Genomic DNA, 15,306 nt, shown 5'->3' with positions numbered 1-15,306 from the left:
GCAGCAACACAATCTATTGTGGAACAAAACATCTCGCAAACAATAATTCACATTATTACAAATGGCAGCGGTAAAACAGTAAAACACACATAGTTTAACAGCAATTAAACTAAAGCGACATCAGTTAGCAGCGGTCACATTTACAGTACTGTACTTTCTAGTAGGGGTGGGTTTTGATAATCGATTTATCGATTAAAATCGATTCTGGCTTGGATAACGTGATATCGATTCATTAAAATTTATTTTGCCCGAAACGCCAGAATCTCAGGTTAAACCTCACAAAATTTCAAGAACCCCCAAACAGCTAAAACAGTAAATGAGAGCAGGAACACAGATTCTGCACAAAGATGTAAACACAAAGCTCGGACCCGCCGACGGATCAGAATCAGTGAGATGTTGCCTTTCTCTCACATGACGGCACGGACACGGTCGGGGCTGAAAGCTGACAGCTCGCTGATTCCGAAGTTTCGGCGGGTCTGCGCTTTGTGTTTACGCCCTTTTGCGGTGAAGCTAAAGCTGTTAGTTTGATCTCTCTCCAAACATTATTGACCAAACCAGCAGCAAAAGAAGATCCAAACTACGCTTCATAAAAACATCGTCATGAATTCCCTCTGACTTTTGCTGTTTTGCTTCCACCACACTTCATGCACATCTCTCTTTCTTTCTCTCTCTCTCAGTATACTTCAACAACAGTTTCCCGTCTAAAAATCTGTTTTCTGCATTATTCGCTTGCTTGTTACGCACAAGTCTACCGTTGTTTACAGCGCTGTCGGTCGCTGTTTAACTTCAGAGGTAATGTTCATATGTTGATTAATGGTTTTCTTTTGTTTCTGATGTACTGCAGAATATTTTTATAAAATTCCAGTCCAGGAAAATCCCCTTTATGTTTTTCTGTGTTTTATCTTCAGCTACTTTGACACAAAGGCATCTGCTGTGATGCTCACACCTTTGATAAAGTCTGGAAAGTGTCAGCTTCCTTTTTATAGATAGAAAAATATGTAAATGTAATGATCTGAATTATAATATTTCTGACTGTCTGAGGCAAAATTTCCCAGATTTAAATCGAATCGAATTGAATCGAATCGGAATCAAATCGATTCTTGAAATCAGTGAGATACCCAGCCCTACTTTCTAGTGTTTCTGTCAAAGCTGCATTTTATTTTGAAAAGTTGTTTCGGAAGCATACTTCTTCCTCTAACTAACTTGGCGCTGTGACATTACAGTGAACACACGGGCCAGTCTGACAGCAATCAATCTTCCAGTAAGCAAAGGAGATCTCTGCATTGTCCACCCGGATCTATATTATTTGTGTTATGAGAAGAGGACGCGGGCTCTCTTTGGACAGCGGTGAGGAAAAAAAGTAGCACCGGGGCTAATGCTAGCTTACGGCTGCCTGTAACATGACCTAGCTTAATCGGTTAGCCTCCAGGACAGCACTCACCGTGAGAGATTTTCAAGTGTGACAGCTGCTAATAACTAACCAAGAAAAGCCGGACATATGTGTGTACAGCTACCTATCTGAACACCGTGTGTAGCAATGTGTAGGAAGATGCACGGCGTCACTGCTAACTCTTGTTCGATAACTTTGCTAAAACCCTTTTAATAAACAATCCATCTTCCATCCACTGCAGTTTGATACTTTGATACTTAAGTTATGTAACTGTAATATTAAGATCAACAGAAGTGTTTCGGCTCGATCCAAACTGTGTTTGCGGTGTTGTTCGTGCCCGCTGATACGAGTGTGTTTGTCCTTGCTGACGCCTCCGGTTTCAGATTGACCAGCATGGCTGCGGCGCCTCCACTCAGACGGACAGACTCGGCCCGGGGCGAGTTTTCCCCTCTCAAGCACTTTGTTGTGGCCAAGAAGACGATAAGCGATGTGTTCGAGCAGCTACTCCACTACGTGAAGGAGACTTCAGAGTTTGTGGAAGGTGAGAGAAGTTTGCCTGGGAGCTTCTAACACCGACTTCTTGTCAATCAGGAGTGTTGGTGCAGGAGGCGCACAGCACTTGCTTTTCTTCATGCTGTGTTTTTGTGCTGACAGACATCAGCGGGAATAAAGTTTTGGAGAACATCGCAACTCAGGATCAGAAGGAGCAGATTAAGGCATATAGAGACAAACTGGCTGTCATCAAGGAGGTGCTGGCACGCAGGCACATGAAAGTGGCCTTTTTTGGCAGGTTAGTCTACCTGTTGACCAGATTTATTTTTATTTAATGACATTTTATTAATAAAAAGTTTTTATTATCGGTTTACTTCAGTTATGTGTTTGTGAGATTTAAGAAGATCAGAACAGGTATTACAATATAAACGGTGTAATGAGGTGTTTTCACATCCAGTTTTACTTTTTATGTTTACTTTCGTTGAACTATAATAACCATGATGCTTTACACATGCTCTACCAAAAGCGGTGCTATTCTTAAATGGTATTTTCCAGAGTGGGTTTTTTTTTTGTGACGCTCTCAGTCGTGGGAATGTAAAGCACTCTTTTCCCTGTTGTGTGGATAGGTGTGTCTTTACTTTCATTTTCTTTAACTATGAGTCACGTGCCTCGAGTAGTTACTTGACCGTGAAACTAATGTGTTACAGCAAAACAAGCATGTCCTATATTAAAGTAATTCAGTCAGATGGCAATAAATTGCACCATACAGCAGCTGGACTAGCTGAAAATAACAGGAACTTTGTACATAACACTTTCATTTCTTTATGAGTTTTTAAAATTATGAGCACACTGAGCAACAACAGGTCTCACTTGCAAATGAGACCTCGAGTGTCAGTGGGACCGCCTGTGTGAATAAAGGTTAAATAAGTAAGTAAAGAATCTGTTTGTTGATCTCAGGACCAGTAATGGTAAAAGCACAGTGATTAATGCCATGCTGAGGGATCGAGTGCTGCCAAGTGGTATCGGCCACACCACCAACTGCTTCTTGAGTGTGGAGGGCACCGATGACGATAAGGCCTACCTCAAGACAGACGGCTCAGATGAAAAGAAGAGTGTCAAGGTAAGTTTAATTCAGAGGCAGCAGAATGTTTTTGGAAGTTTGCGAGCTCTGTCTAGTAATTATGTGCAGCTGATCCCCTCCAGAGAAACCGAGGACAAAGTTTATGTGAACACACGCACCAGAATGCCACCGTGGTCGTTAATCAGAGCATCTGCTCACACTGCTTGCCGCTCTTTCTATCATACTATACATTCTTATTCTTGTTGGTTTTTCACAGTTGCAGATAAATGTAGAACTTGAGTAGCTAAATGGACTGGTTCTTCTATGGCGCTTTCACACCAGCACTTATTTCTGTGTAAGTGCTTTCTGTCTAACTTCACACACATTCATACTCCGATGTGTCTGCAAGCATGCAGAATGGAGCAGCCAGGGATTGAACCACAAACCTTTCAGGTAGTCGATGGCTTCAACATTATGCACTCCACACTGTATATAAATGCCACTTGTTCTGCACATATTCAACTCTGTATATTTTATATATTTTATTATTATTATTATTATTATTTTTATTTTTATTTTTTTTACTATTTAATTTGTAAAAATGTGTATACACACACACACACACACACACACGTAGGAAAATATTTAGTATACACATCCAGAAATGCATACACTATTATATATTGTACATATATTTATTAGTTTCAGGTTGGCCATTCTTGTATTTTGCTCGTTTGTGTTGTTGTGTTTGCACATCTCTGTTGCTTGTGGGGCTCGCACACAAGAATTTCACTCGCATGTGCTGTGCCAGTGTGCCTGCACATGTGATGTGACAATAAAAGTGATTTGATTTGATTTGGCTTGCTCTACCTCGTGAGCTACAGCCACGTAAATAGTCAGTTGAATGCAAATTGAACTGGGCAAAGGCTGAACTTGTAGCCATGTAAGAACATGTGACATGAAGGCAGGCTGTTTACTGCAGTGTCAGGTGTCTGAAATTTAAAGGAGACCCTACAGTCTTGTTTACTGTGTGGAGCTGAGCGGCTTCGTCTCACCTTCCTAATAATCAGTCCGGTGTTTTTACGTGTTATAACTCAAGTGATTAAAGCTAGGTGGGTTTCCAAGTGGTAAATTTACTCATATTTATAAATAATGCGCTTCTACTCGAATCAAGCACTCAAAGCACTTTTCACTACAAGCCACTTTTCTTCCAGTCATACAGACCTAAGGTGCTTTGTTAACACTCTCTCACACTCTGATGGATTCTTGGGACAATTCAGCACCCTTCGGTGGTTTTTAACACATTTTGGTGGCTGCAAAATGTGCTATAATTTTCATTTGCATTACTATAAACTTTTTGTGTAAATATTCCTAAGATCAGTGGATTTCCTCCCTGTCTGCAGACCGTGAACCAGCTGGCTCACGCGCTTCTCATGGATGAAAGCCTGGATGCCGGCTGCCTAGTACGTGTCTTCTGGCCAAAGACAAAATGTGCTCTGCTGCGAGATGACCTGGTGCTTGTAGACAGGTAACAGGATCAGATCTTCGCATCTGAAAAGTCCACCTATCTCGTACATTTGGTGTATTTGACCTCCCTTCTGACTTCCAGCCCCGGAACAGACGTCACGTTAGAGCTGGACAGCTGGATAGACAAGTTTTGCCTGGATGCTGATGTTTTTGTGCTGGTGGCAAACTCGGAGTCTACACTCATGAACACGGTAAAGTGTCTCACACACATCAAACTCATGTTTGGCTGCTGTCCTGGTGTCACTCTGTTTCAATAATTAGTTGCAGCGGCACTTTCATGCGTAGATAGGGAATAACCCGAGCTGGGGAAAAGGCCGGATAACGTTTTAAATCATCGAAACAGCTCCATGGGTGAGCGCCACTCACTTAAGGATTGATCAAAGAAATTCCCTCATTGTTCCCGCTTGTAATTCAGCTCTGAATTTTGTCATCGTATTGCCAGCACCTGTCATCTTATCTGATCTGTCTAGTCAGCTTTTTTCAGATTGCCTATATGCTTGTGTCAGTCATTAAAACCATTATTAGGCTTGTTAGTTACTGATATTTTATCTGCTCTTTCTTTGTCAGTTACTTGTTTAAATGTATTCAAAGGAGCTTGCAAAGAAAATTTAAATGTATATTAATGCATATATTGATAGCTATTAGATGATAGGGTCGCTGTGTCCGTCGGCCCGTTGTCACCCGTCATTGCTCTATAAGCCTCTAAGTTTTTAATTTAAGTGGATGGTGTCCTCCAAAGGCCTATCTCCCCTCACCACACTCCCTGCCGGTAACTGATGCCCTCAGGGGTCGGTGCGTTGGTGGTTCTTGGTGTCCGGGGCTGGGCGCTCAGGCATGTACCAGCTCACTCCCGGTGACTACTTGGCGGGGCCTGGTGCCTGTTGGTCGGTCAGGTCTCTTCCGGGGCAAAGGGGGGCCTCCGGCCTCTGGGCCTGTGGCTCGGTTCACTCTGGCACAGCTGGCTGCCGGCAGAGCCGGCGGGCACGCCACCGCAGCCCCCTCTGGCTTCTGCTCCGTGGCTACTGGGTGACCCCTCATCTAGGGCTCTCCTCAGCTCTTCCCACACTCCAGTGGTCCTCCTTGGACTCTCGTACTCTGGGGCCTCTGGATGTCTGGGGCCTCTGGATGTCTGGGGCCTGGATCTCTTCCATGCCTGCTTCATGCCTTGGGGGACGGGGCTATGGCCCTCTACATCCTCTAGCAGACCGTTACATGGGGAAACCTTTTGAATACAAGCGCGCTGATCCACACAGGTGTGCACGCAGGTGTTCACTGTTCATAGACACAAACTACACCTCTATTGGCTGCTATTTCCAAGCACATTGTGCACTGTCGTTCCTATGTGCTGCACAACAACATTCAATATTTAGTATTTACTGCTGTTTACACTTGGCTAGATTAACGTGATGGTGTTGTGTTTAGTATGTTGCTTTTTTTTTTTTTGCTTGTTTTCTCTTTTTCCTCTCAACAGGTGATCCGGGAGATTTTTTTTCTTCTTTCTCTTTTTAAGTGCCCTTTCTCACTGTCCCGCTTCCCTTCTGTTTTTCTTTTCCTTCATCTTTCTTTCTCCCTTTCCTATCCCTCAGTCATGTCTGTCCCATCTGTAACAACTGAAAATAAAATAAATAATAACAACAAAGGTCGATCAAATGGACCAATACGGCAAGGCCGTGATGATCCATTGGGCAAAGTAAATCCATTGGGTATCCTTGTTGGTCTTCAGACAACAATTCTGACGGCTAAAGAACTCCAAGTTTCCAGTTCTGTGAGTGCCAGAGGGGCCGTGTGGATGTTCTCTATGCTGAGCTGATAAGAGTGCAACCAGCCAGTGTTTATGCCTGACCACAAACAGACCCCACTCTTCTTTCTGTCTGCACATTCATGCAGCGTGAAGCTAAACACAGCCAGTCACAGAGATCTTTAGCGCAGCTGCAGTTCTTAAAGGCAAAGCAGACTTGCATTCCACTCTGGGCTTTTCTGTAGATATAAATCGAGGATTTATGTAAATAACTTTGATGGCTGAGTAGCAAACATAAAGCTACCATTTCTGCATAAGTGTGGAAACCGTGAGGATTTTTACCCCTGCAGTCTGCACCCTGTCAAATCAAGCAGGAGCTTTGTTTTGGAAAGAAAGAAATGACTTCCTGTCTTTACTGTTCTGCACTACTCAGACTGTCCTTTAACTTCTTTGCTTCTAGGAAAAGCACTTTTTCCACAAAGTGAATGAGCGTCTTTCAAAGCCGAACATCTTCATCCTCAACAATCGCTGGGACGCCTCAGCAAATGAACCAGAATACATGGAGGACGTGAGTATGGGATTGCTGTGTCATCAGCCTCCAATGAAAGAGATTGTTACTTTGAGAATACATAATGTAAAAAACCTCATACGTGAAGGTGGCGTGTCTTCTTTTTCAGGTGAGGAAGCAGCACACAGACCGTTGTGTGAACTTCTTGGTGGATGAGCTCAAAGTTTTGGACAGTGATAAGGCACCCAACCACATTTTCTTTGTCTCTGCAAAGGAGGTGCTCAATTCCCGTATGCAGCGTGCACAAGGCATGCCTGAAACAGGTGAGGATACAGGGAAGGTCGGACTAACAAAGTGTACTACCCAGATTTCATACACGTGTGTTCACCAGTGTTACGCAGAAGCCTTGATATCAATATAAAGCAGAACTATGAATGAATATTAAATTAGAGGTTTAGATGTTTACATCCGATGTGAGTCAAAGTATTGTACGCGTGCATTTTTGCAGTCATGTTCAGAACTTTATGATCTTTCTAATGTGATTAAATTGTCCAACAGGTGGCGCTCTTGCTGAGGGCTTCCAGGAGAGACTGAAGGAGTTTCAGTGCTTTGAAAGGAGGTTTGAGGTGTGTTTGTGTGCGTTTAGGAAAACGAATACATTGAAGCGTATATTCCAATGTTTACTAACAAACTGAGTGTTGGATGGATGTTTCAGTCGTTACAAATATAGGATTCAAAGAAACGTTAGGTTGCATGGATGCCTGCTGAGAGCTGCAGTTAGCGCATCGTCAGAAATTACCGCTGAAGAAAGAAGGGAACTCACCGCTAAGCTAACTGAGATTGTTTCCTCATTCATTGTGAGCAGGAGAAGAAAAGAGTGGCTGCTCTACAAGAAGCAGAACTTAGCTTGTTGCATAAGTCTGCTAACATTTGTGGAATAAATAAGAAATCTTCAGATGTTCCTTTGCCAGCTCAAAGTAGTAGTAGTCTGTGTGTTTCGATGTTTAAAAAAAAAACCAAGAGTCGGCGTGAGTCTTCCCTCGAGCAGTAACAGCTGACAGAAGCAGCCAGCTGCTCAGACTTTGACTCCCGCAGAGCCGTCCACTCGCTGCGCCTTTTTTACATCAACCTGCGTCTTCATTGCTGAAATCTAGATTCACTTAGGTGAGGGCAGCCGTTTGTTTTATTCCACATTTTTTTCATTGAGTTTTCTATTGCTGCTTTTTTTATTTATTTTTGTTTAATTTTGCATCTTATTGTGGTATTTTGTTTTTTGTTGTATTTTACTGTATAGATCCTGGGAATAAAAGCACATAGAATAAGAGACATTTGGCTTCACTGGCAGCTTGGTCTGGCTGTTGGGGTTGTTAGTGATGGATGCTGGAACATCAGATTACATCCAACATAGGAAAATGTTAAAGTAGGCAGTTAGCAAGTTAGCATACACTTCTCCTCCTCCTTTACACCTGAAATAGCCCAATAAAGGAGGAATTGTTTGGAAGAGAGCATATCAGACAAATCATCATACAGCTGGGAAAGGGGAAACAAAAAGTGCTCTGTGAGAAAAACAAAGAAAGCACAGTTCTGATGACGTAGATTTACTATATCGTTAGAGAGCTGCTTCTGTCAGGGTCAGGAATCTGTTTCCAGTAAGTCATCGCGATACTCTTTACTTAACTTAAAATGAAGAACAGCTACTTTAAATCCCAACATGACATAAATTCCTACTTATCTATGTTGCACTTCCTCCTTCATTCTGTTGCGTTTGTGTTTAAATTCACTTAATATGTTGATTTTTATTTCTTAATTTTGTTGTGAGATCACCAACACACTACTGTGACCAAATGTGGGCTGCGTGACACAAGATACGCACTCTGCTGCTGTCGTTTCCACACCTGTGTTTCCATTTCTTTTCTTCTTCTTTTAAGTCAAACGTAGCAGGTGTTTATCTTGTCCTACATTCGTCCCTGGTGGCGTGCAAATTCCCGCACGGCGTCCAGCAGCAGCCACAGTAAATGTCACAGTAACTTGTGTGTTATGGCCTCGCAGGAGTGTATCTCGCAGTCAGCAGTGAAAACAAAGTTTGAGCAGCACACTATCAGGGCCAAGCAGATCACAGAACAAGTCAAGAGCATAATGGATGCCATCCACATCGAGGCCGCGGAGAAGAGGTGAGCGCCCACTACGTTTTCTTTACTTATAATGTCTGATCTTCCTCCAGCTGAAGGGTTTCTAGAGATAAAACATCAGCATGCTGAAAAATTATGTGATCATTTGAGTTGTCAACATGTGTTTTTTTTGTTTTTTGTTTTGCTTCTTTCTGCTGTGTAGGTCTAATCAACGTTTTACTGTCAAGTTATTTACCTGCTAGTTTGCATGTGTGACAGCATTTCCTGTTTGGGGGGTGGGGGTCTTCAGAGTGGCGGCACTGGAGGACAGAGAGTATCAGATGGATCGGCTGGAGTTTGTCAAGAATCAACTCAACCTGCTAGTCGATGAAATTAAAAAGAAGATCAAGGCGATCAGTGAGGACGTGGAGTCCAAGGTAACACTGACAAAAGGAGAAATTGATTTTTTTCTACCCTGAAGGATCTCCAACCTCAGATATTTACTTTGTGATTACACCAACACATGCAGTGCTAATTATCTGCTGATCACTTAGGTGTTTCATCTCATCATAGTTTTTAAGGAGCCAGATATTACTATATATCAGCTAAGAGTTTTTTTTTCTGCTTATAAAACAGATTTCTCGTTTATTTATGAACTTGGTCACGCTGTCTGCTTTTATTAGCAAACACGTTGCCAACAGCAGATGGCAGGGTGCCCTCTGGTGGCCAAATTATGCATAATCAACACCTGATTGAAGGGTGTTTCACCTGTCTCTTCTTTAGATCAGCTGATAAATTTATCAGATGTTATAAATGCCAGTAGGTCAGCAAATAGCAAATATTATATCAATCAATCAATCAATCAATCAATTTGTAAGCAACATTTAAAAACCACACATGTTGACCAAAGTGCTGTACATAGTAACAAAAGTAACAAGTAGAACAAACACGCACAGAGAATAAAACACTCAGTCATGAGTAAAAGCTAGAGAGTAAAAATGTGTTTTGAGACAGGCTTTAAAAATGTCAAGTGTTGGAGAGATCCTAATCTGAAGAGGCAGACTGATCCAAAGTCTGCTCTGTGTGTAGCCTGCTGCTAGGGACAATCAGAAGCAACTTATCAGCTGACCTGAGAGATCTGTTTGCAGTATTTTTAGTTAAAAGGTCAGAGAGGTATGACAGAGCTAATCCATTTAGAGACTTAAAAACAAGCAATAACATCAATTCTACAATGCACTGGAAGCCAGTGTAAACGAGCCTGGAGAGATATGGTCATGTTTACGAGCGCCTGTCAGGAGTCGGACTGCAGCATCCTGAACTAGCTGAAGAGCAGAGCCTGGCTGGTACCGAAATAAAGACTATTACAGTCGTCAAGCCTGGATGAAATAAACGCATGGATCACTTTCTCAGAGTCAGCAGGTGACAAGCTGATTAACAGAGCTTTTGTCTGTTTCCTTTCTCCTTTAAATGAAAGTAACTTAATTACCTCTATATGCAAAAATAAAACTGTAATTGGTTTTTTTTTTCTTCTTTATTTCGCTGATATTGAAATTGGAAAAACTTCTTGATGCCTGGACAGAAACCAGAGGAAGCTCCATTGTGTGTCACTGACTAGATCAACTTGAGCTCCCATGTTGCGTTTTATCCAGGTTTCCACCGCCATGGGGGAGGAGATCTGTCGCCTTCATTTAATTGTTGATGAGTTCCACTGTGACTTCCACCCCTCACCTCAGGTCCTCAAAATGTACAAGTCTGTAAGTAAAGGCAGCATAAAAACACCTCAGACGAAATAAAAGCCAATAAAATGATGTTCTGCTTAACCGGCTGTAAGGGTCAACAATCGATGCTCATTAAAGTTGTCTGCTACACATTGAGTCACCAAGCAGATAAACTGCCTGTACATACTACTTGCTGAAGTTTCTCTCTGCTACACTGTGTACTACACACATTTAGTTTAACTTTATCTGACAGGCCTCTGAAAGCATTTAGCATCTGCTAGCTTTAGCACTACAGTGTTCCAGTTTCAGTTTTAGTGGAATAACAGATGCAAAGTCTGCATAAACACTGTGACAGTGCCATGCGTGCAAAGATCCTTTTTTCCATCTGACCTCTGACCCCTGTTGCTGTTGGCAGGAGCTGCTGGGTCACGTGGAGGAGGGGATGGGCAAGAATTTGGCTTTCCGCTGCTCCAATGCTGTCAACGCCTCTGTTCAGTCCACCCAGGAATACATGATAGGTAATTCACGTAACACGGATGTTAATGAATAAGAGCTCCTTTGCAATGTTGCAATATAAAAGCTGAAGTCGTTAACGCAATTTCTGAAAATGGTTTCATCTCTTAAGAAATGGATATTTTTTATTAGAAAATGGCTTCAGGGCAGCATTTTTTCGCTCCGTCACTCATTCGCAGCATTGCTAAACTTGGTCAGAACCTTTTTGCCTTCAGGCTGATGTCTGCTACACCCTGATCACTGCTATATTTACCCTCCTCGCTGAATGCCGTCATTCCATGCCCCATTATGCGACAAATGCGTCACTGTCATGCACGCATGCAAGCTGTGCTCGGTGACAGTGATGTTGTAAAGGTGTTAATGTGCCCTCTGATGAAAAGACTTCCGGAGCTGTTCTATAAATCGGTTTCTCTTTTTCCTTGTAAGGAAAAGTGCAACACAAACGTGTCATATTTGGTTCTTAACTTTGAGCCCAGCAGGTCCCTAAAATTATACCAGCTCCAAATGTGTCCAAATGTGAATGTCCTCATTTTGAAGGGCTGCCCACTTAGTGTCCAAATATGCCTTCTCTTCATTTTATGCTGGGATTCTCCCTTTCCAGAGAGCATGCTCCCTCTGCTTCCCTCTTCAACCCAGAGCCAGGTGTCCATGCTGATGAACAGCAGGAAGTTTGACATGAGTTACGACCTAAACTGCGCCACACTTTGCAGCGACTTCCAGGAAGACATTGAGTTTAAGTTTTCGCTGGGCTGGAAAGCGTTAGTCCACCGCTTTCTGGGATCTGCCAATGCAGAGAGAGCTCTTAGACTGGTGGACCAGAACTTTCAGGTGCGCACCAATCAAGAATTATTATTGTAATGAGACTTTTTCACATCCTATTCTGAAAAACTCTGCTTGTCATTCCTTAGACACCTCGCCCAGCACTGCCTCAGACCCAAACACCCTCCTCCTCTGCGCCCCCCACGACCGTGGCAGTGCCCAACCAGCAGACAGCCCTCATGACCCAGGAGGACCTGATAGTAGCCATCGCTTCCCTCAATTCCCGCACTTCAATGGGCGTACTGGTCGTTGGAGGAGTGGTATGTTGTGTCTGAGGTCGTTTTTAATTCCAACATATGAAATATGGTGTGTGAGTAAGGAAGACAGTAAGTCCATTTTTTTTATCTAGCACATTTCAAACAAAAGTGATTTACAATAAAAAGAAGAAAGAAATAGAAGAAGCTGCTCTTAACCACAGCACTGGTTTCACTGTCAAAGATGTTTGAACCTGTTTTAATAAAAGGAGCCCGAGAACCCAGGTCTCATTTTAACCTCTCAGTTAATAGTGGACAGTCGAACAATATGAACTCTGATTGGACATATTTAACTGTAAGAAACTGTCTTGACATTGAGTTTTTATTTGTTGCACTCCCTGAGCTTTGTTATGGACCAGGGCGTTCCAGTATTCAGAAATCAAAAGTAATGTAAAGTTCAGCTAAATGTCCAAAACTGTGTGTCCAACGAAATTCAGGCCTTATGTTTGCCACCACTGAACTAACATGTACCATGTACTCCCAACTTTGTGATGTGCATTTTAGCCTGTTTAACATTTTCCTGTTAAAAATGGTTGATATTTGTTCCATTGTAGCTCAAAAGGATTGTTTAGACGACCGTCTTTGTAAACCTATAGAGAGAAGAGTAGTATTTGCAAATACATGGTGCTGAACTCGACATGTTTAATCTAAGCTTCCACCACTGAAACAGCAAAATAAGCATGCTTCACCTGCCTACTCTCTCTCAGGTGTGGAGAACCGTTGGCTGGAGGCTGATCGCCCTGTCAGCCTCTCTCTATGGCCTGCTGTACCTATACGAGAGACTCACTTGGACCACGAAGGCAAAGGAGCGTGCTCTGAAGCGGCAGTTTGTGGACTATGCATCCGATAAAATGCAGCTCATGGTCAGCCTTACGAGTGCAAACTGTAGCAAACAAGTCCAACAGTAAGTGTGCTGCCTTTCATATCATCTGTCTATCCAGTGAGCTGACAGTGTGCACTGTGAACCATCTAAAAATCATTTCTGCCACTTGCTCTTCTGTGTGCATGAACAGGTTATAGCCTCATGGTTTTTGCTTCCCTCCTCCTGCCTCCTTTCCTAATTTAAACCTACACAGCTCAGCCCCGCCCTCTGTAACAGAGCTAAATAAATAAGCAGTGCCACACTGTGCCCTCTGTGTTACCAGGGAGATGGCAACCACCTTTGCTAGGCTCTGTCAGCAGGTGGACCAGACGCAGAAAGAGCTGGAGGCAGAAATCCGTCAACTGACAGCGAAGATCGATCAGCTGGAGAGCATCCAGAGCCGCTCCAAGAGCCTGCGGTCAGTCCAGCTCCCTCTCTTATCGGGAATAACGGGAAAAGTAAAGTGTCTGTCTGGGAATTTATCAGGAACCAGTGTGGGGAACGTTAACGTCTCAGATCAAATGAATGATAACAGTAATTGGAAACGTGTAGTTGAGTTCTACATGACAGATATCACAAAATGTTATCTCAACCCAAGAAGGTAATAAGTCAAGTATTTCTCTTTATACACGATGTGTGCAGACATAAAGCCACTGACCTGGAGAAACAGCTGGAGGAGTTCACCAAGCAGTATTTGCAGCCTGAGCAGTGAAGATCCTGTTCTTCATCGCTCCACAGTTCAGCTCTCACGGAGTCAGTCATTCCTCAGTTCGGTGCCACGTCACTGCAAGATCGCGCAAACTACAGCCGAGGTTTATGCGCCGATGTTTTGATAATCAGCTTCTCAATTATTCATTTATAATTGTGTTGGTACCCCGGGAACAGTTTTCAATCTGAATAGCCACTTGTAATTTTTTCCCTTCTTTTTGTGATTTTGTAGATTTGACTGTTAATCTAAAAAAAAAAAAAAGACGATTCTTCATGATTAGCAGAGAGACGTGCAAAGGCCCAGACACAACAGGGTCTGCTGTATGTCAGGCTCTTCTAAAAGCAGTGAACACACCTGAATCCTGTGGTGCAGATATGCTCCACGGGTCACGGTTATCCTGGTCGGCGTGCACACCACCGGTCGGGTGCTGTATTTGGACACTAATGTGCTTCTGACTGTGAATATTTCAGTAACCTCTATGGAGCAAATCAGTACGACTGTACGTGCATCTGTTTGGTCACATCTACATTGTGTGAAAAACAAATTAATTTAATAATGAAAGAAAACATTTTCACAGTTACAGGAAGCTCAGTAAATTCACTCAATCGTTTGAGTACGATTGAAAAGCTGAAGCCTTGTCGGCTATTTTCTAATACTTCAAACTGTATAGAACAAAAGCTTTCAAAATATTCATATATATATTTTATAATACCCTATTTTATTTATACCCATTACCCGATGATGACTACACCAGTGTGCACTTTGTAAACTTTTTTTCCTCAAATGTGTCCTGAAGTATGTGTAGATTTTCCAAATTGCATTAAAACTGCAACGATCTAAAACGAGATTTTGTGTGTTTCTTTTTGGACACTTACAGAAAAAAGGTCAAATGTGTTCAATATTGCAATAAATTAGAGTCACTCTGCTGCTAGTTTACGATTGAATGGCGTGAAGTCGACAATAACATGCCGTCTGCTGCTGATAATGACTACTGACTGTAAAATGAACAGCAAAAATCAAAAGCCCAACCTGTGGCTGTCTACATGCACAGAAATCTCCAGCCAGACCTACATCAATTTGAAAGAGGAATTCCTCCACTGATAGTGATGTAGTTGCTGCACCCGAGGTTTATGTAGGAGCATAACCAGAAAACAGCCAGTTTAGTGGAGTCCGCTGTTGTACTGAGACACTGCAGACATGTTGCACAGAGTGACTCGGATATGCTTTGGCAATCGGCCGCATTTGGGAATTAGCAAATATTTGCAAGCCTTAGCAAATCTGAGAGTGAATGCAGTGCGGTTATTAGGATACACATTGCTTCCAACCAGCAATTTGGTTACCACAACTACTTGTAATCTGTCACTGAATTAGGAGGCTGGTTTGGTGTGACTAGAGCCATAAAAGCAAAACAAAAAACAGCTTGGCATAGGAACTGTGCAGGATTTCGTTTTTCTTTTAAGGACGGAGGTTCTCCGAGTATGTTTGCAGTTCCCTAAGAATACAGACTCATTTTATATTAGTGGTTTATAGCTTGATGACTTGATTCACTTGTTAGCAAGACATTTGCTACGAGTCTCCACAGCAACTCCTGACGAAGGCACCTGCGCG

General features: G+C 42.6%; 1 protein-coding gene across 1 annotated transcript; it reads left to right on the top strand.

Annotated features, from left to right (window-relative positions):
* Positions 1-1,177: 1,177 nt before the first annotated feature.
* mfn1b (mitofusin 1b) lies at positions 1,178-14,540 on the top strand. Its single transcript, XM_080878429.1, has 18 exons — positions 1,178-1,347; positions 1,774-1,931; positions 2,045-2,180; positions 2,840-3,002; positions 4,346-4,470; positions 4,552-4,660; positions 6,668-6,775; positions 6,885-7,038; positions 7,274-7,341; positions 8,765-8,886; positions 9,134-9,260; positions 10,473-10,577; positions 10,957-11,059; positions 11,656-11,882; positions 11,963-12,133; positions 12,835-13,031; positions 13,273-13,407; positions 13,632-14,540. Exons 2-18 carry the CDS (start codon positions 1,784-1,786, stop codon positions 13,699-13,701), a joined length of 2,268 nt encoding a protein of 755 aa, XP_080734555.1. The 5' UTR covers positions 1,178-1,347; positions 1,774-1,783; the 3' UTR covers positions 13,702-14,540.
* Positions 14,541-15,306: the final 766 nt, after the last annotated feature.

Source organism: Rhamphochromis sp. 'chilingali' (genome assembly GCF_963969265.1).
Source record: "Rhamphochromis sp. 'chilingali' genome assembly, chromosome: 3".
NCBI classification, from domain to species: domain Eukaryota; kingdom Metazoa; phylum Chordata; class Actinopteri; order Cichliformes; family Cichlidae; genus Rhamphochromis; species Rhamphochromis sp. 'chilingali'.
This window is presented reverse-complemented; position numbering and strand designations above follow the sequence as displayed.

What these genes read in the sequence shown, in the direction of transcription:
- mfn1b (XM_080878429.1), top strand. Translation starts at nt 1,784, where the DNA reads ATGGCTGCGGCGCCTCCACTCAGACGGACAGACTCGGCCCGGGGCGAG. An exon ending in GACCTGGTGCTTGTAGACAG is followed by an intron (nt 4,471 to 4,551) that starts GTAACAGGATCA and finishes TCTGACTTCCAG; the next exon opens with CCCCGGAACAGACGTCACGT. An exon ending in AACCAGAATACATGGAGGAC is followed by an intron (nt 6,776 to 6,884) that starts GTGAGTATGGGA and finishes CTTCTTTTTCAG; the next exon opens with GTGAGGAAGCAGCACACAGA.